Raw genomic sequence first — 26771 nt, 5'->3', positions numbered from 1 at the left:
TGATAAATGCAAGGAACTCACCCTCACATGGGAATTCTAGCACATATATGTCATTATTCCCTTGCCTTTCTGTGTACAATGAAATATCCTGATAGCATTACGTTATAAAACAGTTCAACTGAAGGGACCGAAAGCTCACAGCACGCTTCATTTCTACACACTAGTTAATCATCGTTTATTGGAAACTTTGCACTTGTATGTTTTGGCTTGCTAATCTTTTGACTGCAGAAGCTGCAAGTCTGAGGGGTTTTGTCTAAACAGCAGATTGCCAGTTTTGCATGAAGACAGTAAGAGCTTTTGTTTTCATTTTTACTTGAGAGGAAGAGATCTAGTCCTGTTGCCACAGGATGCAAAACAGAGGCATATTGCTTTGTAAGGCACTGATCCGCTTTCACTCTCTTTTCAAGAGATGTAGAAACACCATCCACGGTGGCATGTTATTTTAAAGCAAGCGTTGGAACACATATTTAGAATCTGGTGCTTCAGCAAAAGAGAAATGGTTGCAAATCATTCTTTTTAGTAAGTCAGCGCAGAGCAAAATATTTAATCCAGCCTTTTCAAGAAGGGAAGATACAGATAGCTTAGTAATATCATGTACTGTGTAGTGGAATTTCTGTAACATTAAATATCTCCTATTTCCCCAACAACTTAAGACATTAGAAATGAAATACTTATACATCGATGATGTTCTTCTGTCTCTAGCTTTCCTAACCTAGTTGAGAATATCCTGTGGACTGTGGATCAGCTAAAATATAGTAGATACATGCCTATACTTACTAATGAGAACAAATAACAGTCACTGAATCTGCATGGACATGTGGTTTAGCAAGTATAGTACAAGATTGGGAAGCCTGATTTTCCACTGAATGATACATGATTTTCGCAATTCCTTTCTTTGCTTTGCTTCCTCATCACCAAACTAAGGATAATGACATCACCTACATACAACAGATATCTGATCCTGTGACAGAAGTCCTGGGAATTCCAGCCCAAAAAGGCAAGTATACAAGAAGCATAACTGAGACTGACTGCTCAGCCCTTTCTTCTTCATCATCAATTGCAAAACTCCCTTGGCTTTGGAAAGGCTGTGTTAGCCATGTGTTAGTACTACTAACATTATGTTGTTGCTGTTTTAAAGCCCAGGAAATCATACATTTCCTTTATTGCCTTTTACAAAACATAAATAAGCTATTTAAAGTAGGACCTGATTATTCTTCTCCAAGAAATGAAGATTCAAAAAATTTTTAAACATGGTGATTTTTAAAGCATCTAGTAGACTAATCTCCTGCTGCCACTAGGGGAGGAAAAAAAAAATTCAAAGCAGAGTCCAAAATCTAGCACTGAAAAAAAGGAGGATAAACCTGAGTTTATGGGGTCATTTTTCAGGAAATTACAGGTCAGTCCCACCTAGCGTAACACTACATCCTTTAATAAGTAGACGTAAAGCATTTATGGGATAAAAGCACCAGGAAAAGATACCACAGAGTCCCCATGATGCCTGCCAAACATTATGTCAGTAGCTTGCCTGGTATGCCACGTCCCACCCCCCAGCTCTCTTCCGAGACGCTGCTTGGTGGAACAGACCTCACCTTCCTTGGGTAGAGCCATCAGGTATATGCACTGTTTGTATTTTTAAGCACATCTGAAAGACAAAAATTCTCAAGTTGCTGGTTATATCTATGTGGCCAAAGCAAAAATTATGGGCTTTTTCCCCCCCTGTGCATACCCTCCAGTTTCATGGCTCTTTCTCCACTCATGATGCCAGCCAGTTGTGGTGATTAATAGTTTTTTCTCCCCTTCAGATTCAACAGACCTATAGACCAACTACTTCAAAAATTGAAACATAACAGAAATATAACTTCTTGCTGGAACAACGATGGCTTTTGTTATACTCCGATACAGACTGAACACCACACTACTTTTTCCAAGTAGTGCTTCATGTCATGTAAACCTAAGAAAAGGGAGGGAAGGAGAGGGAGCAAAGCTCTTCTATTATTTATCAGCCACATAGTCTAGTCTTTGCCCCCATGAGCCATTTTGGAGATCTATGGACACAGCATCCGCAGAAGATTTTCTCTCATTAATACTTTCAGCCATGCTGATCTACAACACAACACTAAATTTACACACCACTGATTGCTGTGAACTTTTTTTTTGTCCCCAGGAATGCTTAAAAAAAAATTAAATTCCTTTGCCTTTATGTCATAACAGTGTGCAACAAAGTAGCATACGAGCAGTGCGCATTTCCTGAAGCTCATAAGTTATTGATGAGACTCTTAAAGACTAAGCTGACAAAGCCATTCCACTTTTGGTGATTTACATAATTATATTTTAGGTACAATTTACTTATTACTCTGCTGCCTATAATCAACTTTTAAGCAAATATTGTTTGTATACCCTTCTGGTTTAACCTGAAGCAATCCAAATTACTCTACAAATGCAGTTTCATGCAAGAGCAGAGGTCTCCTAAAAGGCATCTCAGTTACTTGTTTTAAAGCAGTGGGTAATAATAGGAGAAAAGAATAATACTCATCATCACCTCTCTACATTCCTGGGACTGCTCACTTGTTTATATCACAACAGCACCTAAATCAAAGACCACAGACATTTGCCAGTCATTTGATAGACAAATGTAATTCAGGCATTTATCCACCCACCTGTTCTTGCTGTAAAGCTGTTTCCAAATTGCCCCAAAAGCCCTGGACACACCAGGGTACTCTCTTTCAAAGCTTGTGTTCATTTTCTATTATCTGACACAAAACCAACACTGTGTTCTGCATTAGACTGCAAAAATCATGCCGTTGAAATTCCTCTCTGTCCCAGCCAGGAGGAGGCAAGCAGCAAAGCAGTCACCTAAGCGAGTGTTCTGTTCCTCCTAAAGGGAAACTCGGGAAGGGAAAACAATGCACATGCAAAACAAGAGGGGCAGAAGGGAAGTGAGTCAGGGTTACTGGAAAATATTTACTTGCCAATTTGAACACAAAGGAATCTCAAGCATTCCTCATCATCTCATCGCTTCAGTAAGGCTGGCTAAGGCTGGCGTAGCACAGTGGATTTGTTGCCACAGGCTATTTAAGGTAAAACTCTGCCATATTTATCCTCCAGCCATGTCAGTGCAAGTTACCCCCCTGGGCCCTGACAGCACAGCATCACTTTGCAAGGCATGCCCAGCTGTGCAGGGAGACTATACCATCTCATGTTAGAAAGCAAGCACATGCCTAAATCCTTTTCAGGACAGCAAGAGAGATCAGAGGAATTGCTAATGATCTTCAAGAAGGATGGCAGAAGCAGGAAGCCTGAGCCTCCCAACTCCGTCAAAATTGGCTCATGGGCCCTTCAGCAAGTCACCCAGCCTTTGTGTCTCAGTTTTCCCTCCTAATACCTATCTACACACTTAATACATGTGTGTACAGCTGACAGAAGGCTGACAGAAGCCTGGAAAACTCCTCCAGAAGGCAGCCAAGGCGAAATGTCAGAGCTAGAAAGCAGCAGTAAAAGACCTCCCAAAGATCTTTCAGATTAATATTATTCTTTAAGTAGGCACTGTGGCAGAGAGGGATCACTGCAGCTCACCGTGTTTTCCAAGTGCTGCTCTGGAAGTTATAGGCACCTGCAGCACAGTAATCTCAGGATATGGGAGTGACTCAGCCTCCTGAATGCTGGACAAGGAAGGCAGCAGGATCTCAGGGGTGAAAGTGCCTTGCCTTTAGGGAAAGGAAGGATCAGATGAATCACAACACTGTGTGACTCCTCCTCCTACATGACTCTTCTCTTGTGGACTCATTACTGGCTGTGGATGAGGTAGTGCTGGTTTCTTGAACTGAGAAAGAAAGGCCAAATCCTCTGCACCACAAACAGGCTTTGCAAGCGAAAGCCAGCCCTTGCTAGACCTTGTGCAAACCAGTCAGCAACCATCTCCCCTGCTCGCAGCTGCAGCCCATGTGGGACCCTGAAGCAGGGCAGGGACCCTGGCACTGGGAGGTAGCCAAGGGTACATCATATTTAGCCCTTGAGCTTGAAGAAGCCCTGCTGGAAAGAGCTTTCCCTAGCCCCAACCCTCGGGGTGGGAATGGAGATGCTTCAGTTCTGTGCTGCGATATCGCAAGCAGCCACAGTGCCATAGCAGCAACACAACTTCAGCACTTCTCGCCCGCAATGAGATACTGCTGATAATTAGCATTGAAAACACTACTGATGTAAAACACAGCACTACTGACGTCACTAGTGCTATTCCCAGTGTCGAAAAAAACGTGCCACACAAACCCATAACACCCAGTTTGGGTCAGACTGAAGATGGGCATTAATAAAATCATCTTGTATCTATCTCCCATGGTCCTGGAGGTCTCTGCCCAATCAAGTCAGGAGTTAAACATTAAAATTATAGTCCTTTTGACACCTGAAATGTTTTCCATCAGCATGAGTGTGCCCACATAATTTATATATCACAAATACGATTTGGCAGGATTAAATATGAAAATAATATATCAAGGATTTGTTACTGGAAGGGAAAACATTTGCAGCATACAACAGCCCAACAGAAGAAAAGCCTGATTGCTGTGATGAATAATGCATATTGCCTATGGTACTAATTAACCTTGTACTTCAGTAAGATATTATGGAACAATAAGGCTAATTTGAATGTGGCCCGACACTTTTCCCAATGGCATCTGCAAATCAGTCTTTGGAACATGTAAAATTTGAATTTGTTAAACCAGAAGCCTTTGCTCAATAAACTTTCAGAAATAATATTTTTGTTTCTCTGTATTCACAGCCCACACTGTTTGCATGCACGTACACAATACAAAACACAGAAGGGGACTCCATAACCAGAAATGGTCTAGCTTGGCTTTCCACAGGCCCTCACCCATCTGCCAGCAGCACGCAGGCAGTGACAACGTGCCTCCGACTAAATCCCACAATGCCTCTGCAGACTCAGATGTCCCACAGACACAACTGCAGCACAACTGTTGCACAGCCTCAGTTTCTCCCCGATCAGAGTGGCAAAACGCTTACAACAAGCTCGCTGAAAATGAACGCTGGAACTTTAAGCTAATGCTATTACGCCTCTAACCTAAAAGCAAATGCCTCCACCTGAAAACACTGACTCTAGTTTGGGCTGGTCTTGCTTTTCTTGTAAAATACTAATTTTCCTGTTAGCCCAAAGCTACACATGGTATTAGAGTAAACACACATGCTACATTAGAAGCACTGTGTTCTTAGTCGTGTGCACAGCACACAAAGTGCGGCAAATTATTTGCATGTACAGGCATGACCGAAGACACAGAAGATATCATGCACAGGCATCTTGATAAACACCTTTTGTAAGAGCATACATTCAACTAGAAGTTTACACAGCCATGGGATCAAGTTTTCAGATAACACTGGCCAACTGCTTTATATACCAAGGTCTGATCTAGCATAGTCTTGGCGGGGGGGGGGGGGGGGGGGGGGGGGGGGGGTGCGCCGGAAAGCAGCAGACTTTTTGGCGCTCTCCAAGCACCCTTCTGCTCTGGGAATTGCTGGGAGGCCACCAAACCAAACAGTACCCCTATAATATTTTGAAGGGCAGGGTCTGGCAGGGGGCACTGCCCCCCCCCATCCACCAGTGCACTCAACACGCTACATTTCAGAGCCAGCGCGTGACTCGCCGCCTTCACCATCAGGATGACACAGCTCTTGTCAATGCCATTAGCCATGCACAGAGCTTAGTCAATAACATACTCATACAATCATTTCACTTGTCCCCAAGCACCAGATTTCCAGCTAGCAGCCATCCCACACACCAGCAAGTGAAAACCCCACATAGCACACCAGCAAAAAAAGCACCTGGCTGACCTGACTGCTGAGTATTGTTACCAACGCATTCAGGAGGTGGGAGCCCAAAGACATCAACGTGAGGACACCAACTGCAGAGCAAGAGTCAGCTGAGCAGACAGCACTGCAGCAGCATCTGAGGGAAGGCTTCCTATGATGCACCAAGTCCTGCAAGAAGGCTCCAAGGGCTGACATGCCATTTCAAACTGTAATAAGAGTGAGGAGTGACTCAAAACTTTTTCCCTACTCTTTTCAAAGGAGCACAGTGCAGAAACACATGGATGAACTTTAGCCTGTGTCCCCCTGCATGAGATGAGAAAAAGACAACCACAAAGCGCCAGAAACTCTCTGATATTTGGGAGGTTTGGAGGAGATCAAGATCAGACCATTTGCTGAGAAATAGGTCTGATCTGAGTTACATCAATTATTATGAACTAAATTTCTATCCTATAAGCTGTGCTCTGCTGGCAGTCAGTGCAACACTTAATAAAGATCTAGGCCAGGAAATCATTTAGTTGTTAAGAATATATTATAAAGGATTATCATCTCCCTCCCATCAAAATCAATGATAAAATCCCCACCGACTACAGAAAGTACAAGATCACACTGCAATTCACATCTGCCAGGAAACCTGCACGCAGCACTACCCTGCAGCAAGGGCTCCGAGTGCCATTTCTGCCAGGCTCGCCAACACAGGCACCAACAGGGCAGTTTCTTTCTCTCTCTGGTACTAGCTAGACTCGCAATCTGGACCAAAATGCCTTTGCACATGAATGATCAATTAAGTCACTCGAGCATAAGCTTGTCTCTGCATCTGCCTGTGTGGGCCCACACTGGTCTGACCCAAGCCACATACGGAGGCATTACCCCCATCTAAATTCCCGCTGCTGGCTTTGTCAGAGGATGCTACTGCTGTCACAACACGAGAACAGGTCCTAGCTGCTGTGACACTTCATTTGTCTGGGCAGCAGCATGCCTGGAAGGATGACTGCCCTGTTTTAGTGGAAGTATGCAAGACAATCAAGGCCAGCTACGCAAACAAGTTTTGACGTATTAAATCATGCTTGAACTGTGAGAGCAAAGAAAAATAATGTAAAAGCTCTTCTACGGAAAAAAAAAAGGCTTTACAAATAAATAAATAATACGGGCCAGCCTTGTGCACAGGAAGGGGAGAAAAGCTTTTATCTGAGCCTCACTGAGAACTTTGGGTAGGCAGAGAGGGAAAGATTATTTTGCAAGACAGACAGCTGCCCTTTTCTGCAGAGGTTTGTAGCCATTTCCAATCATTTCACTTCTAGGATGAGTCTCTTGCCGATCACCTGCTCTGGCACTGAAAGAGCACCAAGTGCTCAGGAAAAAAGCAGCCCCAAAACCAGGCAGGACAGGAAGAGTGAAATCCCATCACCTGTACACTTATCCCTTACCAGCCCACTCATATGCATGCAAAAGCCCTGAGCAACATCTGACTTGGTACTAGAAGGTCCCATGACTGGTTTTGCCACAGTACTCTGTGAGCCTTTAGCCATTTTTACCTCAAATTCCCTCTGCAGACACTTTGCGCTAGAGGTTTCTTCCTGGAGAGATAATACTCAATCTGCTGCAAGTCAACCATTGCAACGAAGGAAATCCCACCAGTACAGGGTCACAGGGCATCCATGGACCTTGCCAATTAACCATGGCACCTCCCCGTCATCCTGAACCCTTTCCTCCCTGCTGTGGCTTTCTTCCAGTAATTAACATGCCCAATTGCCTTGGATTTATACTAATAAAATGCTGGCTCCTGTCCCAAGATCCCATCATCACTGGCGCTTCTCAAACCCGCACAGAGCCCCAGCAGTAATGAAGTCCACGATCCTGGCTCTGTCACTGCCTGGGTTGCAGACTATCTGCAAGGTGGCTTGGAGCTGGGAAGCTGCAACCCACAGGCTGCTTCCACCGAATACCAAATTAGCACATGCCCCATGCTCATAGGGAGCAGCTTTTCCTTTGGCGCTGCAGTAATTAAAAAGCTTCCTTTCCAGGCAGCTTTCGAAGGCAACGCTGTGACCTCTGTCACTGTTGCAATGGGATGACAGACTGCCCGACTCAGTGTAAGACCTCTAATGCATTATTTGGGGAATTAGTACTGTAGAAGCATGACCCTTATGACCACGCAGGAGGTAGCCATTTCACTTGGTGGATGGTAACTGTGACTCCAGAGTTCAATAAAGATCATGTTGGCTCCCTAGGCAGGCTCACTTTATTCAAGTAATACTAGTCACATACGCGCAGAGGGACTGGAGAGTCTGCTGGGGCAGGGGATGCTTTTTTATCTGTACGCAGAGGGTCTGGTACTCAATAACGCTGGGGCTCTGGCAGCAAAAGGGACCTTTGGGCAGAGATGGACTCCTCAGAACAGCTTCCACACTAGGCAGAGGCTCCAGTTGACGTGAGAGTCCTTCTCAGAAAATGCACCTCCAGGCCAAACATTTTTTGAAGAAAAGCATCTAATTGAGGTACAAAAGCAAGTCTTTTGCGAAGACAACTTCTGTTCAAATTCCAGCTCTAGAGGAATGGTAAATTTGCTGTTACTTCCCAATGAATCCACCTGGAGATGAATGATCTTACAAGGGTTTTAGGTTAGTCTAAGACCATAAAAAGAGCACATAGGATCAAATACAGCACTGACACCCAGAGCCCTGGTTCAGCCTCTAGCTGGCACTGAACAACTCAGCCTCTGGCCCAAGGCTGTCATTTATTAAATGGGGAACAGTGACTCTGACCTACTTCATAAAGTAGACCCTTCAAGATCCAACAGAGAAAAGCCTTTTGTAGGACCTGAAAATGTTTTTAATAGTCTGTATTAACTATTTCTTTCCCCACACTGAAATACTCACGTCTGAAGTGCCAGCAAAACTACTCATAAGCCACTCAAAGCCTACCATGAGGGCTTGACTCAGGATATACCACCAAGTCTCACCGCAAGAATGGGTCACATCCCAAGCCGGCTCTGCCTCCTGCACCATGCTGGCCAGGCAAACCTGCCACGGGAGCTGAGCCCACCACCGTCACCACCACAGTGGGCTGTGCAAGGATGCCAGGCTGAAGATGCAGATGAAGATGCTCTACTGATGCGTATCCTCTCTAACCCACCCTGCTTCCAGGAACATAACCTCAAGTGGCACAGGAAGACATGCAGGCAGGGACAGTCTTGTTTCCCCCCAGCCAGTGGATTTGTCCTGATAATGCCACTGAGCTGCACCTATTACAGCTTGGATTTTCCAGGGGGTGGTATTTCCTTGGCCTTAGCTTGATTAACTGTCATTTACAGTGAGAAGATAGTTGTCATCTTAAATCCCAGTTCTTCAAACTTCAGCTGTTTTTTTAAGGACATACATTTATAAAGATAAGACGGGTATATGAAAATAATAAGGGACATCCACAAGCCTGGTGTTGTCTCTTTTGTCTTTTTTTCTTTAATCTGTTTTGGGTGTACAGTTTGGGGTTTATATAACACCTAGCCTCACTCTTCCGAGTTCATTCCAGTATTAAACAACCTCATAGCCACCCTGAGGGAAATAAAAAAATGGAAGCACATCAGTACCATGCTCAATACTACCTTAACCATGCGTTGTTCGTGGATACCATTGTGTCTATACTTGATTAACTTCTTCAGTGATAGAAAATGAGCAAGCTTCCAGCAAAATAAATGGGCATCTCTGTTTACATGAAAAGCAGATTCACCTCTTTCTGCAGGCATCTGTGTTGCAGTCTCTTTGCTCTTATTGCAGTCTACTGAACACTCACCTTATACGGGATACAAGTTTATCCAGCTAAAGAAATTAAATAAAAAGTAAGCTACAAATTTGTTCATACAAGGCACAGTTGCAGCCTCCTTCTGCAGTGCCCGAACTTCAACCTCAGTGTTAACCCAAAGCAAGTTAAAATGGTCAAGATGTAAAGCATGCAGAGAGAAAAGCTTATTATTGAAATGTCAACACATCATTAACTACTGCTAAGTGTTTTTAAATGAGAAACACAAAACTAAAAACCCAAATTATGAACAAAACACAATAGTACAACTTCATTTTAATACCCCATATAAATTAGGTGGAATGAGGGTTCTGGCAAATGACCTCTGGCAAACCCTTGGCAGTTCGAGAGGTTGCAGCCACCCTTCTGCTAAAGATCACCATCCAGGGATAATGCCCACATCTTCTCTGCCTCCAGGATGGGGCATCAAGACAAGGCCTCCATTGGTCACATCAGCTCATGGGCAGACTATCCAGTTCTACAGAGCCCGCAGCAGCTTCCAGCAATGGGACAGAGTGGGCAGCTGGGGACAGCTGTATCTTAAATCAAGGCAATTAAATTCACTGCATTGCCAACCAGCATTCATGTAGTTTATCCTTAGTATTTCTCCAGAGTTCTAAAAACCACAATTAATAAGCAAGCTGTTTCCAAGCAATTCAAAGTCGAAGGTGGCAAAGGAACCTAACAGCACCATGGCTAACACTCCTTTTCTCCTGCAACACTTCTCCCATCTCATAATTTAAGAAATTCCCTAAGCTACCAATGGCTACCCTATATTCAAGAATGCTAAAATCAAACAAAGCATTCAAGTAAATATCAGCTAGTTATCTAGGACCAGACTAAAAAGCATACCCTAAGATCTGCCCCAAAATATCTTATGGCTAAGAAGCAAATGTGACCTTCACAGTTTACACTTTCAGAGCCATTTCCAAACTTTGTTTTATTTGCACTGCTCAATCTATACTTTGTGGGGGGAATAAAGTACTCCTTAACCGTCCTTCTGGAAGGTGACTGCACAGCAGCCACACTGCAAAGAACTGTAAGGTTAAGTTGGTCAAAGTAATGGTCTAAAAGCATTGCTGCAGAATGAGGAAAGATCTTCAGAGTCATCAGGGTTATGAGCATACAAGGCAGTACAGAAGGTTACAACTCATTAGCAAAGCACAATATATTGTGCATACACAGATACCGTGCCTCCTATAATGAAGGCAAATACCCATGCAAAGCAAAACAAAGAAGAGAGTAATATTTAATCAATCCTGTTGCAACACAGTTTTGATCTGTGGAGAACATTTCCCTGCTCTTGTTAATTATTTCAGCTGCAGAACAAAACACCTAAATACTATATACACGCACACACCTCTCTACAGAGTAAAACCCATTTCCCCTCCAGTGACAACTGCCTTTTGCTGAAGTGTAGCATTCAAGTGATTTTCTTTACATTTGAAAAGATAATACACACTGTGTGGCCAAAAATTCCGCTATTCTGACACTGGTTCGTTTTGTGCCTAATTATAATTAACTAGGCACTTCAGCTCATAATTATATAAACACCTACCATGCTATACTCCCAGCCAATTTGGTTTTAATCAGAAAAACGCATGAGAAGTATGAATGATGGGCAAAGAACTCCCTGGAGGGGCAACTGTATTTCCAAATTCAGTGTTCTCCGTATACTGCATATTTCCATCAATGTTTTTCTTGCCATGTAATCACCTCCCAGTAGAACAATTAAAAAGAGATATTTATTTTATCCCTGGACTTTGCTTGCTTTCCACTCCACCACAAGGGTAAAAGCACACTTGCCTTATTCACCTAAGTCCCAGCTGAGAATTCTCCCACAAGACAGGAAGGATTTAGCAGTACACTGTCTTTCTATCATCCATAACAAGGAGTTCAGAGCGAGAATTCAGCCAACCTGAGGCAGAGAAGCAGGCAAGCAAGTTGTGGAGGGGGCTGAAGAAAAGTTGCCCCCCTCCTGTGCCTACATCAGATGCAAAAACTGGCTGCTTCAGAACAAAAGCCCAAGCTCCAAAATGAGGTTACGTGTGCAGCAGCACATTTCCATTTCTTAGTAATAAGGGGACAGGGTAGGCAACAGCTGAGCTGCGGCACTACATCACCTGAGGAAACCACACACAGCTGATTTGTTAAAAATACAGGTTGTGGGGGTTTTTTTATTATGGTATCAGCTATGTGTTTCATTCACATGTCAGGCCTCTGGGATAGCTGCTGTGCAGACACAGAAACACGATAGTCATCAAGCATGGCTCTGCCATCACCGCCTTTGCAAGCCCTCAGTTGCCTCCCAACACTCCACAGACAGTGCCTTCTGCTACCCACCAGCCAAGGGTCACTACCTCTGCGTGCCTACTCCCGCACAGCTGCAAAAAAACAGTTGCCTCTGAACATCCTTCCAATAGCTGATCAACAGGGGGGCAATCACTGCTCTGGGAAAGGCCTTCAAACGTCTGCGCTGATTGCACTGCTCTCAGAGGAAGATAAGTAACTCTGCTTCGCTCCCAATCAGCCAGCAACAAAATCACCTGAGAACTGATTCGGCAGGTAAACTTCTGATCTACATAAGCTAGCTACCTATGTCAATTAGTTTTAATTATATCCAGAATAAAAGACCTGCGAACATGAGGTTTTTCTGCAGCCTTTGTTTTCTGTAAGAAATTCTCATTTCTCTTGGCAAGAGCTCCGCTGAACTGCAACACAAGTAATGAGCAATCAGCAAAAATAAATATTGTTTTGTAAATGCATTGAGGTATGTTCAGCAAAGTTGATTAAGGGAAGGCTAATCAAACAAACATCAATATTTAAGACAGCAGAAGGGCTTGAACATCCTACAGTTGTTTTACCAAAAAAAAAAAAAAAAAAAATCCAAGTATTTCCTCTGGCAGCAATTCCTTTCTAAAACCAGAAAACCACACCTCAACCCATCCTCCCTCCAGCCCTCAGTTTTAAAGTTCTTCCTCAGCAGAAGGCAAGGGTGAAGAAAGATTTCACTGAGTTTTCCTCCATTATTTTGTCCACCTCTAACATCTGTAATCTTGTCCATGCCTTGTAGCTGGCTAAAACCAGCTGTATTCCTTTTGATGTCTCTTCAAGTAGCAGCATGCACTGATTCTTGGGAAGGAGAGCCTTGTGACCTCCTCAACTCACTACTCACCTTTTCAGCTTGGCTCTCATTCAATGCAGGTGTTGTGTTTGTTTGGGTTTTTTTAACAAATATTTAATTAATTTGTGATTCAGCTCTAAAAGCAGCTGAATATCAGGCTCTGCAAATGAATTACATCTGCAGTTACTACTCTGAAGCCCCCCAGTCACTAGCAGGACCTCACCACTTCAAGTGTATTTGGGTCTCATTAGTTTAACATGTCAACATCCCCTGCCTTCCAGCAGCATAGGCACCAGAGCCTTTAAAGGCATAAAAGTGCTTCTTGCTTCTCACTGAGAACATATTGGGCTGAAGGTGAGGATGAATACAAAGAAAAGTGCCAGAAGATGCCTTTTTCACAGCAATTTTATTAATTTCCTATGCAAACCCCAATGGTGAGCCCTGCTGTATACAGTAAGCAACTAAAATTGAAGTTACAATAAAACTCACCTATGACACTGCAGGAAAAAGGAAAGCATAGACTGGGGCAGATAAGAAATTGTTTGGCCAAACCCCTAAATGGGTAAAGACAGAGACTTCAGTCTACATCAGGTTTTACAGCATTTTAGAATCTGGCCCTCAACTTTGGTTGCTGGGCTGCTAAGGAGGAGACCACCTTTAGGAGACTTGAAATTGTGGGCATTTTCCTCAAGGACCCATTCAGATGGCACTGGCTGAACGGAGGCAAAGCCAGTAACCATCAGTCCTATAGTGACACCAAATCACCGCTCTGGAAACCAGCGTAGAAATTCACAGAGCAACTGCTTTCATTTCTCTTATTAACTAGTACAGCAATTTATTCTTGTGAATAATGAACCTTAACACTGGTCCTTTATAAACATGTCCCAAAACAGTCACAATTTACCTCTAGCTGTCCCATAGCAATTGCTGATAAATGGGCCATGTTGCCAAAAGAAGTGTAAAAATGCAAACAGTTTGGGTTCTTTACAGTAACTGCTACCTAGCTGCCTATATTAATTGAGAGAGTGAATACATTATATAAGGAGATTAGACCATGTCATATTTACAACCTCAGTGTCCCCAGCGACAGAAATTGCTCAGCTGTTACTGTCAGTGCCTTCTTCAAACAGGAACCCTGCTGACAAGATGATGAATTCAGAACATCGTTGCCAATTAATGATTTGTAGGCAGAAGGGATTTCAATAGCTCCCATATGTTTGTGAGGGTGACTGGGATTTACATCACCTCTAATAAGAGAGTGTAGTCTGCTCTGTCCAGACATGACACTAGAACTTGGAAAATGTCATCTTTGCAGGAGAAATTTTAATAAAGCTAGGCTCTTCTGGGTTGGAAATGTTTCCCAAAGTGTGGTCACTAATAACCTGCTTACACCTCAGTGAAAGCAAGCAGGCAGACCGCTTACAAGATGCACCCAAGTGATTTACAAGCCAAAGGTCAGAAGTTATTTAGGTGTTTGTCACTGCAGAGTGCCAAGACCATCGTCATGTCAACCAGGAGCATGGAGTGCATTTCCTAAACACCAGTCAGGCTGTGAAGGGGAAAAAAAAAAAAAAAAAAAAAAAAAAGCATTTACAAGCACATAGGACCTTTCTTGGTGTTACTTATTCTGCTTATGGGCTGCAAAGTTTAACTTTACTGTCCTAGAAAAAACCTCATTCTTGTGAATATAACAATATCCAAACTGGAAAGCATTTTACTCACACAGGGTTTCAGCGTGAACTCCATACCCACTGAAGGCAGACCTCCTGAATGGCCTAAGGCTGAATGTCTCCTATCAACTGAGCATCTTGGAGCCAACCAGCAGGAAACATTTGGCATGATGACCTGGGTTAAACGCAGGACATCCAAATGGGGCCCTTAAACAGACTTTGCCATAGGCACTCAGATCCCAAGGTCCCATTGATTTGGTGATGGAATTTAGGTCTTTCCTACAAATGAGAATTACGGGCTTTAACAGTTCTAGAGCAATTAAAGTGATAAACTCCTGCCCTGGGTGTAGGCTGTAGGTGAAGTACTAAAGTAGTTTATGCAGATATGCATTATGACAGAAGGACAAGGGTACCTCTCCACAAAGCATCTTTACACTTCCAAACTACGATCACAGTCCTACCCAACACAGTCATAAATTGCCGGGCCAGACAATGTCCTCTCAAATGACTAAGAAAAATAAATTTCAAAACACAACCCACACCCCAAAATGGAAAGCAGAACCTCAAATCACTCAGGTGTTCTGAAAGCACACCCCAGATTGCTATCTCAGCACTGCCAGAGACCCAACTGCTCTACAGGCATAGAAGGCTCTTCAAAGATAGTCTCAGGTTTCTAGTTTAAATCAGTCCAGTTTTTTGGTTTGGGTTTTTTTGGTGTTTTGTTTTTTTTTGTTTGGTTTTGAGATCCTTAAGAGTGCTTTGAGATACCCCATGCTGCTCATGCAGCGTGGGAGGGCAGGACTTGAAAGGTGACTAATGGATGTACCCCTTTCCTCCAAAAATTGTTACAGGTGACTGAAGTCCGTGTCTAGACATAGCACCAAACCAGTGCATGTTATTCTGGGACATGGTATTTTTAGCCATAATAAAGCAGATCCTTGCTGATCTATCTGACACACATCCCTCATCTGTGACAGTCTAGATTTCCTCAGCTTGGGCTAATGCTGATCGCAGCTCTCCTTGTGCAGTATCAAACATCAAGTCAGCCTCTTCTTCCCCCCTAAATGGGACAAGTGTCTTTATTGGCACAGGAAAAGCAAAACCAAGCCAGATTTTGCTATATTGACTACATCTGCAGAAAAAGGAGACTATCCTGGTCAAAAAGTATACTCCACATGATGTTTACTAGAGGTTTCTCCAAAAACAAACATACCTATATTTTCTTTTCAAGTCAACCCTTGACTTGAAGAGACTTGAACTATGTAATCTTCAGGGACACAGTGCGTGACCGAGGACTGAAGGATCAAGGCCACAGTTTGCTTTGGATATGCACTCCTCTATCCTTTGCACCAACACTACAAACACCAGTAACAAATGTCTGGAGCGAGGTGAAGACAAAATGCAACACCAGCTTCGGTTGGAGCAGAATCCCTCTGCCTTCCCCACAGGTTATCCATTACCAAGTGGCTGCAAGTACAAGGCAATTAAGATGGGATCGATGACCAACATATAATTTTGCAAAAAGCAAACTGCATTGAAATCTTTTTTTTCTTTCCCCTTCTCTTTTATGTCCAAATTGGTTTTAAGCTACTTGTTACATACTTACAATGGAAGGGTAAATTTTATAAACAAGCATGTAATACAGCAAACCATAAAATGAGCTTATACACTCTTAGAGTATGTTGCACTTCTTTAAAAGTATTCTTTTTTAGGTCTTGAGCTTCAGATACCCTAGATCTCTTGCACAAGGCCCCTGATGATTCAGGAGACCTATCCTGACCAGCAGCTTAGGAACCTCAGCCAGCTACTTGTGTGAAAACTTCAGCACATATGGAAGCATTTTTATCAGTGGGGCTTTAGGTTTAACTCTGAACACCCGAGCAGCTTTGTATTAAACTATTTAGCGAAAAGAAGAATCAATAACTCACACAACATTGCATTCCCACACACACCCCCACAGAGTGACAGAGAGAGAAAAACATACTCTTTTAAATACAAAACCAAAATGCATCTTGCATCGGGAGATTAACGTCAAACATTCCCTGGTACAGCCCAGAAAAAAAGAAACCAAGCTTCTAAAATTCATAAGAAAACCTCGACACTGAGGAAAAAAAAGCGTAAAGCTTTAAATAACAGGTAAGATTGCAATCGCCTCATGGAGCCAACAGTACAGTGCTCCAGAGGTAATAGTGGCATGCCAGATTCTCCTTGTCCACAGCCCTGTAAGCACAAGAAAGACCCATTCACAGGTGTCAAGTCCCACTACATCCAGCCAAGGCCGGCCTCTTCATGTTGTCACGGTCGTTCAAAGGACCTCAGTGGAAGTGAGAACCTGACCCACCATTGTCAATTCAACCAAACATGAAGGACATGGAAAAGAAGAAAGCCAAGACCACACATCACCTTGGCAGCCTCAGCACGGCACCATCCCTGCAAACCCTTACCTTGGCAGGTGTTGTTCTTCTCCTCGTACCCTGCCTTGCACAAGCACTTCCCGATGGGCACCAGCCATTCCCCCTCAGCACTGCAGTGCATCTTTGGCGCCTCATCAGTCACTGAGTGGTTGACACAGATGCCCGACACCTCTAGCAGCTGCGAGGAATCTGCTCCCGTGATGGTGTCAGGAAAGCGGGCCAGGTTGCGGATCACCGATGGGCATTTCTTGTAGTACACGCGCACGGAGACCAGGGCGATGCAAGCACCCACATCCTGGAAAGCAAGGTAAAATCCCTTTTTCGTTAGAGGCCCAACATCTCTCACCTCTGTGTTTAGCTTCATAACTCTGTCGCCAAGGTCTAACTCTGTGAAGCTCTCATCAGCAGCGATGGTATCAATCTTGATGTACTGGTTTTCTTTGATGTTCCTCCCATCTTCATCATCTGATTCAAAGTAATACATGTTAAAAGTCTCTTTGCAAGTCCCAAGTCCTCCTGGAAGGCTGTTACAGTCCCTCAAGGTGAATTTGAGCTCAATGAAGATGCGGGATGCCCCTTCATTAGAGATCCAGCTGGTCAGAAGCCAGTTGTTCTGATTCTGTTCCATTACCTTGCATACTTGGTATGTGTGTATCGGAGCGTAGTTTTCATCCACCTCACCAATTTCTTCCCACTGTATAAAAAGGAGAAGTATTACTTTTTTTAAAAGTTACAGCTCCTGCAAAATCTAAGCTTTCCTATCGAAGAGCACCTTCGGCTTCAGAGGTTCAAGAGGACTTTTAGGGGGAAAAAATGTTTTAAATGGCAAAGTTGTCCATACTAGAGGCTTGATACATTTCTGATAAAGTAGATACAGGACCCTTTAGAAATATAAAAGGATGCTAGCTAAAACCTTTTGTTTCAGACATTTCAGAAGCGGGAAAACATACTGCTGGGTTTGTCCACTAGTACTTTGTTAGGGAACAAAACAAAAGCAGATGGGGCCATGAGCTGGCCTTTTCCAATGCAACCACATAGGAGAAAAGCTATTTACAGTCCGTCTGTCCCTGCTCCCCCAGGCTCCTTTCTACCACATCCTCAAATCACTGCCCAATGCAATGAGGATGACCACATTTCTCCAAGCTATTCTGCCCCACCAAACAGCCTGCCAGAAAATCAGCAGAGTGATATATAAAATAAATGGGCCTTCGCTCTCCCCAAGTGTGCTAGTCAGAGGAGTTCCTGCTCCTGCAAAGAGAAGATTACTTCCAGTAAAGGGTAGAGGGATCTGCAAATCTTGAGCTGTTTGTGTGCTACACAGGTTATGCAGAGCTCCAGATAACTATTCACAGCTGTTTGTGGGAATTGTAGCAACTGTTTTTTCATTTTATTTTGGCCATGCTCTGAAGTGCATCACTTCGAAGAAATGCTTTTTCCTGACCCAGCACACCACAGTTAGTAGCACTGCAACAGTGCCTACAATAGAGACACAACATCAGTGTTTCCTCTCTGCTTTTGACAACTGTAGTATCACATTAAGAGATTAGATTAACCCACGTAAGTACAGCAAAGAACCTGGGAGAACCAGTGATGATTTCAGTTTTGTTCCCTTCCACTTTTGACCTGCTCATCTGCAAGGCCTTAATTCCCAAAGCCTCTTCCATCCTCTGTTCAGCATTGCTGCCCACATCTAGTCACAGCTGCGGACACAGCACAAAGCAAATGCACAGAGCATAATTTAAAGGTGCTCCAGTACAAGGTAATAGCTATATTCCAAGCTGCATATCTTCTGAGGCCAAAGGCCAATTTTTTTCATTGGAAATACGGTCTGAGATGAAGTTGAGGGCCTTCTCAACCCCAGATGCCATTGCTGCAGAGCTGACAGGGAACACCCTCAGAGTCAACACAATGATGAAGTTTTTTTAAGGGAAATGCTGTTCTTAAATTTTAAATTAAAATGGCAGCAACGAGTGGCATGGAAACATAACCTGATGCTACAGTCCAAAACGAGTTACACCACCAGCAGAAAAGCATTTCCTCTCCTTCCTGACCCGGGATGTGAAAGTGGGGACTTCTGCAATTTCAGCAAGACACACCCACCACGATGTGCAGAGTTCACATGTACCACCAGTATTCCGAGTGAGGAACCTAACCTGAGGGCATTTTTGTCATGGTAAGCAATATTTTCATGTCCCTGGCCTTAAACAGGCCATGAGCCCACTGTGATTAACATGTACTTGTCACTTTGCCCTTCCTGCTAGTGCCAGAGTTAGCTGGAGATACGCCTGCAGCAAAACCTAGGCAGATCCATGCAGGATTCACACCTAACTTTGAGGAGAGGCAATTAACAATTACGAAGAGTAGAGCCATTGAGAAAACACATAGGAAAAGCATGCAAGATAGCACAAATCTGCAGCTAGCTTCTCTATGTTCCAGTAAATAGGGTAGGTTTAGGAATATGAATTACAAGCAGGAAAGCACCATTCTTCAACTACTGTGGTTAATTTAAGTACTAAATATGCTTCCAAGTGGATTCATTTAACATGACTATATAAATGCGAAGTCTCCCCCCAACCTAGGCAGACATGCCTGCCGAATTAGCCTGGGGGACAGGCAAGCACATCCCAATATAGCCTAGGAAAGACCTTAATGACTTTAAACCTTTGGTTTTTCTGGCTGAAGGTCAGAGGATCACTCGAACAATCACACACATCAACAGCAGATATGGATAAGTGTTAACCTCCAGCAAGAGCTGGTAAAAAGCATTTGAGGGCTGGAAATTGCTCAGACCAGTTTTAGCAAGTGGGGATGCATATGGATTGCCACAAGGTATACAGTGTAACTCCATACAACAGTTAGGGAGCATCTCATGTATTTCTTTCAAAGAACTAACGTTTGCAGTGACTGTGATATTGCAGTAGTATCATTAGTGACCTAACTTGAAGGCACATGGAAAAACATCACTCCTCTTTTTTAATACTTGCCAGATCAATTTTCAAAGACCATCATGCTCTCCAGAATTACAAAGTTAAGCTCATTTCCATCGCTACTTCGGGACTTATGTTAGTGGGAATGACTATAAGAAAGCTCATTTTTTCAAAAACTCAATCCTGTGATTCTAATGGTTGCTTTCATGCACCGAGAGCACTAAACACCGTGAGGAGGAAGGTCCAAGCACACATACAGCAACTGAGCTAGAGTCTTATCTCAGCTGCAAGAAATGGCATATGACCTAACATCTCAGGCTTCAGGATGTGCTGCATTTCCAGCACTGCACCCCGGAGCAGAGCAAGTCCTGCCATCAAACCTAAAGCAATCATCAAAGAGCAAGAGGAAAGGGAGGTGCTAATGAGCTAAGGCTGCTTATCTCTGTATAATCCTCAAGGGAAAGCCAACCAGATTTTATCAGAGCAGCCACTATTGTGCAAAATCACTGCTCTGTCATTTAATCCCATCTTCTTCTCTCCTATCTGCATGTAGGAGTGCACCATTTCCTTCTCTTCAGCTGGATCTGCCTCCCCCCAGAGACTGCAGGCAGCCTGCCACCCTTCTGGTTTTACATCCTTCCACAAGAAGGGGACGGCGGCAAGAGCCCCAGCACCTTCTGCCTCGTCCGAGCTTCCCAATCACCATAGACCTCAGACAAGTATTTCAATGGATAAAGGAATACAAACTAGAGGATGAAATGCAGCGCCTTACAGTTAATGAAAAAGAAAACTCACCACATTAAAGAGACAGCATCTAGCTGAAAATATTGGCATGAAAAAAATTAAGTACAACTTAAAAACTGTGCAATATTATAATTCCTCTGTGCAGCACATATTTTTGAGATATAAATCAACCCCATCTGCAGGATTAAAACAAAAATGCAACCATTAATTTGGTGCTAAATGTTTTCTCTACGTCTTTAATAGCTTAAGAAGGAAAACACAAATGAATTTCAATGGCCTGATGTTAAATCATTTGTAGAAGACCTATTTCTGAATTAGAAATTTCCAGTACACTACTGCTGGCGAGTTAACAGAAGCTAAAGACTGCACTCAGCTCCATCAATAGGAAGCATGCAATTCATGCAGGCTGTCTGCCTATAGAAAGGCCAAAGATATCACACATCTAACTAAAAATATAAGAGCTAAAAAAGCATTCAGTGGAGCAGCCTTGGGTTAAATGGACAATTTTAAAACACATTCACCAGCTGTCTGTTACTCAGGCTTGTTTCTGATCTCTGGGATTCCAGAACTGCAATTTGCTACCACAGCACACCAAAAGGCTGCTGCCCCAAAAACAAATACTGACAGTGGGGATGAAAATTTCAGAGCTTTTGTTTATTTGGTTTTTGGGTGTGTTTTTTTTTCCCCGCAAGGAGAATTTTTGTTACTGGTCTTCAGTAACTCTCTCTCTTTAGCAGCCACTAAAGGTGGTGTGGAAATTTCAAACCTCTTTCCTAATTCCACACATCCTAGCACTGCTGAAAGAGAAATTAGGCATTTAGCAAAATCCTATGAATCTTAAGAGGGAAAGGGAGCTTAAGAGTATTAAGCAAAGGGGTTCCTAAGACTTACCTGGAACCTACCCAGCAGGACTCCCTCCCTCGAAGGACTGTACAACCTGCCTCTGTTCCCACTACCTATTTCACAGGCTCCCTGGGTACAAAAAGCCTCATCCTCTCCCATTTCATTTTCCAATGCACTACATGGAGCTCTGCAACATATGCGTGTTAATTCAGGTACCTGCTGGCAAAGATGTAAAGTTGAAAAAGGATTTATGCATTTTCACCTTTTTTTCTTTTGGAGAAAGGCAAGCCTGGCACAGATCTCAGATCCCAGGCTTTGAATGTGTGGAAGCATCTGAGATACTCCACACGCTTTGCCCACAGACAAAGGAGGGTAATTTTACCCCAAAATCCTGCTGTCAAACACAGCATGAGCACACGCTGGTGCAGAGGAGAGCACGGTGTGGGGCTATGCAATCCCTATGCAAAGTTAAAAGGGGAGACCTGCCTCCCTTCCAGAAGGGCAGACCAGCCCAGCATTCAGCTCTGTGCTATTTATCCTGCCTTTCATCCTGGTAATATTTGGGCAGTTTCTTCGATTTCCTTTTATGCAGCTGATGTTAAGACCTGGCTGCCAATCAATAGCCTCCAGCTCAGCTCCCACACACATTCCCTCCTGCTACTCTATCTTGCAACCTGCTCCTTCCATCCCTTTGCTGCTCTCCTCCCATCACAAAAACCAAAAACTTGGGTTTGTTTGGGGTTTTTTTCTAGCTGCCTGCCAGCTTTCCACCTGCTATTGTGTTACAAAGTTAAAGCAAGTAAGAAGCAGCAGGCTCTCCTCTGCACAGTTTCAGTGACTTCAGTAAGGTCACGTAAGGCTAAGTCTCTAGTGAAAACCAGGCAGAGCACTATGCATCTTTTTTTCTGCACTGCAGAAGGTTTTGCAGGGCTGTGCTAGCTGTAAAATTAGGCTGTGTCACCATCTTACCTGTTGCAAAACACCACTTACAGATATGCCAGTCCTAAAATTCAACTACTTCAAAGCCTGCCACCAATATTGCCGGTTTTATCAACATGCCCTGCGATGCATGGCATTGCTCAGATTTTCAGCTCTGGAACCATATGATTAAAGGACAGTCTTTGCTTTTGCTGCGGGTGTTTCAGTCTTCATTAAAAGAAAAAGGGTTTTGCTTGCTCAAAGAACAAGGACACAAAGTAGAAAGTACCCAAAAGTCACCTTACTTGTAACCCCCTCTAAAGTGATGCTGACCTCAGGATTGGCAGAAGCAAAACAGTTCTGTTTTGAACGCCGGCATTGGCAAGAAGTATATATATAACCTATATGACCTACCAATTGTGGCAGAGTCCACCAGCATCTGACGGAGCACTTCAGAAGCCTGGTCCCCTCTCACAGCGAGGCACAATGATCCAAACCACTCTCAAGCAGAAAAAAAAATGCAGTAACCTGACACAATGCTGCCAACTTTCCAAGTTTGCTCTTCCCAATGGAGGAGCAGTGCCAGAAGCAGAGCAGAGACATGGCAAACAGCTCAAGATCTACAGGATAAATGGTGCCCACTACATGCCACCTCCAGACAGAATAGAAGGCAAAATGGCTTTGCCCAGCTCTCTTCCACCACTGCCAGGTCACTGGGTCCCGTTTTAAACAGAGCTCTTGGGCAACAATTTTTAAGCATTTGTGCCAGTGTGACAACTCAGGCTTAAAGTTCAAATTCTGCTTCAGGGCAGGATGCTTGCTCACTGGGACAGCCTCGCAGAAGCCCCCCTCCTGCCCTGCACTAACCAGACAATGGAAGGACACCAACTACCACATGACTTCTTCCAGTAAATCACAAATTTGAAATAAAAATAATCAGGAAATCAGAGCAATTCATTCACTTGGATCAAGTTAGGAAAGGAGGGGAGGGGAGGGGATGGGGGGGGACGACAGGGGAAATCAATAAAGGGGAAAACAGCAATTTTGACAGCCTCCCAAACCATGTGTTCACCATCTCCTCTTCCTGAATTTAAGCAAAATAGAGGGCAGAAAAAAAAAAAGAAATTAATATGAAAACTGTTCTAGAGTAACCCAAACTAGTTCTTTCAACCTCAAACACACTTTTTTAATTTCAGCTACCAAAACAAGAACAACAAAAAACCCAAACTTCTTACTTGTACAAACTTTTCCTTTCCAATACCAACATCCACTTTTATAATGCAAAAGGTGAAGAGATTCCTACACAGCCTCAGCGTGTTTTGGCGGGGTTTGGAGCTCATTTTAAGGGCAGGAGCCAGTGTCAAAAGGAAACTGCAGTGAATTCAATACAAACAATATTCAGCCCAGTGTTTGTTATAACCTTTAAATAACAGAAGCAGTTGTAACTGCCCCAGATCTTACCATTTCCATACATCTGATACTCCCCCCACCCGAGGCTCAAGACTCATTTGGATAGCAATTTTACAACTGTGACATTTATACATAAAGACATATATTCCTACTGACAGCAGTTACTAGTCAAGCAAAAAACATAATGGATAACAGACACAGAGGATAGAGAGGATCTGATTAGTCTTCCAACTCAGGCAGAAAACTGGTCTAATGAAATTAATTTAAAAAGCTGAGATTCCAAAGAAGGAACTTAACATTTTCTGGTGGTTTGGCACATTCCCCTCAATTCATCCAACTAGGAAAATAAATAAAAATAAATAATACCACCACAACTTTTGGGCTACACTTCTGATTTTACTACTGGATTGCAGTTTTCTGCTGTTTCTTACAATGCCACGCTACTCTGGCCACTAAGCTGCACAGTCCGGTTAACACACAGCCTCAGAACATCCTGAAGTTAATTACCTGAAGTATATGAGAGTTTCCTCACTCATTACAGGAGATTTCCCAGCCAGAACCTAAGGATCATTTTTCATAAACTAAAACATAAGTGGGGGAAATAAATTGCAAATACATATGAACTCAAAGTTTAAAGCACCTTTGAGACATGCCACATCTGACTAGTGAACTTTTTTCTCCATCTCTGTACTAACCAAACACTCACATATTCCCTGCTATCCCACATATGATACCGGCCTAGGACAAAGCAGACTTAAAAAGTCACTTCCATTACTAGCCCACACCCCTGAAAAAAGAGCAAATTCACTCTGCAGCAACATTAAAGGAACAGCCAGACATGTGCTTCTGAATGACCTCTTTCAACATGTGGGCAGCAAAGGTGTTAAGAGGAGAAAAAGGGCCTTACTCCATGTTAAAGGCTACTCACCACTGCATCAATATTTAATAAGGCTCAATTTCACTTGATGTCAAGGTTTTATGTACTGATTTGCACTGTGAGAGGGCAGGAGGGGGATTAGCGAAGATGGGGCAATGACTAATGTTTTGTCTCCGCAATAAAACAGAACTACACCGGAAATGAGTTGGGTGAGTGTTCACAGCACCCTCATGGTCCACCCCAACTCCATGCTGCCAAATGCACACTCCAATACTGAGAACAACTCATCAGCAGTAATCAGCTTTAAAAAAAAAAAAAAAATGCAATTTTTAGAAGTGAGAACTTAAGCATCTGGGTGGATACTTCTGTATCTTACAGTGGTTTGGATCTTTTTAATTCCACTTGGGGTCAAGCTTTCAAAGTGCTGTGTGCAGTCAGGACTGCTAGAAATCCTCCTCCTCCATGAAGTAATGCCAAGTAAGGTTCTCACACAGTCACACTGCTTGGAGCTGAGGGAAAACATCAAACAGGAAAGACGCATGCTGAAACTCTGAGACTAAGCATGACTGCTCCTCTCAAGAAGTGCTAGATGTGAAGACATATCAGTCTCACCTAAAGTTAGATGGAGAATTTCATAATCACCAGCTCCTGTTGTTTAAACATTTGAATTTGCTACTTGAACAATTCTTCAACATTCTTTTACAGTTGTAATACACATGCAAAGTTTGCTGCCACACCTTCTATTTCTGCAGCAGGCTGTGCAGGAGACTTCTCAGTAAAACTCCCTTGGTGTAACATAATGCAAAAGTTTTGACAATTCCTGGATTGCTCTGCACTACTGACAAGAAACAATGCAAATTTCTGTAAAGCTGAGGTAGCATCTCAAAACACAAGCAGTAATTTGCTAAACCAAGTGCCACCCAAGCAAGCCTGTAAGAAAGAAGAGCAATTAAAACCTTAAAAATTATTTGCAGTACATGCTTATGATGAAATATATTACCTGTTCAGAGACCTGCACAATTCAAGCTGTTGAAAAATGAAGAAACATCAGGACAAAGTCACCTATTCAGTGCTGCACACCAAGATGCAATGGAAAAAAATGAAAATGGGACACAAGTTTTGCTCAGACTTTGATCATTTGCATGATCAATGAAAGATGTCAGGACCAGAATCCAAATGGAAGGAGAATGCAGCTGAAGGTTAGTGCAACTAAAACAAAAAGGAGCATCAGGCCCTCTCCAGCATGCCTAATCAGAGACTGCTCTGACCCATTCCCAGAACAAAGCAATGTGTTATTTGCAAACCCCACTCACCCCCCCCCCTTTTTTTTTAAAAAGCTTTGAAATTCTCTGTACATCTGAATTAAAACATCCATTTCAAACCACAGTCCAGCAATTGAGGGTAAGACAATGGAGATGAGCATGAAAGAGGCAATGAAGAAACACAATACCATTAAATCATTTTTCACTGCTTAATGTAACACTCATTGCAGAACAATTTAACAAATGCCATAACAAACAGTGTTGACACCACATGGTTTAACACTGGAAGACTGACAGAGCCAGATTTTCAGAAGGACTCACAGTATGACATACATTCTAGGTTTACAACCAAACGCTTGGATTTTCAAAGCTTTTGGGATACTGCTCACATTACTCATCATCTGATGATACCAAGAGGTTCACAGAACAATTTTCAAAAGCAGCAAGAAAGGAAGATTTCCTTGTTATTTTAACTTTGTTCTAATATTTAAATAAACCAAAATTTATTTAGGCTTCTGTTTACTACAATTGGAATAAAACAAAGCATTTGACTTATTTTTAATGCACACAACAGTGAAAATTTGCAAAAAATAAACTAAATCTTTAATCTTTATCATTGTCACCGGCTATCTATAATTTCATGAAAGTAAGGAAACATTTTTCAAGAGTTTCCAGTAAGAAAGAAAAAATACTTGATCAAAAAAGTGCATTTAATGAAAATAAAACAGATTAAACTTCTTGCTTTTCTAATATTTCAGGCAAAGTGATACAATTATCAACGTGCTGCGCTGGCAAAGCCTAACCTCTCTGGCATATACCAAATTTGACTAGATTATAGACAGCCTATACACCTTATCAGATTCTCCAGCAAATGCATTATTTTGCCCCTGCTCCCTGATCTCTCATCTACCCAAAGCTTTTCATAGAGATAATATTACATTCATGAGTTAGGCCTTGACAACTGCACCCATAAATC

The 26771-nt window shown here is 42.9% G+C and overlaps 1 protein-coding gene across 12 annotated transcripts in view; it reads right to left on the bottom strand.

Annotated features, from left to right (window-relative positions):
• EPHA5 (EPH receptor A5) overlaps window positions 1–26771 on the bottom strand; it is a 203482-nt gene that overhangs the window by 139555 nt on the left and 37156 nt on the right. For all 12 annotated transcript variants that reach the window (XM_041124076.1, XM_030014442.1, XM_030014401.2 and 9 more), the window contains exon 3: window positions 16845–17508. In XM_041124076.1, the coding sequence (XP_040980010.1) occupies window positions 16845–17508 (664 nt within the window). The remainder of the gene's footprint in view (window positions 1–16844; window positions 17509–26771) is intronic.

Source organism: Aquila chrysaetos, chromosome 1 (assembly GCF_900496995.4).
Source record: "Aquila chrysaetos chrysaetos chromosome 1, bAquChr1.4, whole genome shotgun sequence".
NCBI lineage: Eukaryota > Metazoa > Chordata > Aves > Accipitriformes > Accipitridae > Aquila > Aquila chrysaetos.
The sequence above is the reverse complement of the archived record's forward strand: the minus strand, read 5'-3'. Positions and strand labels throughout refer to the sequence as shown.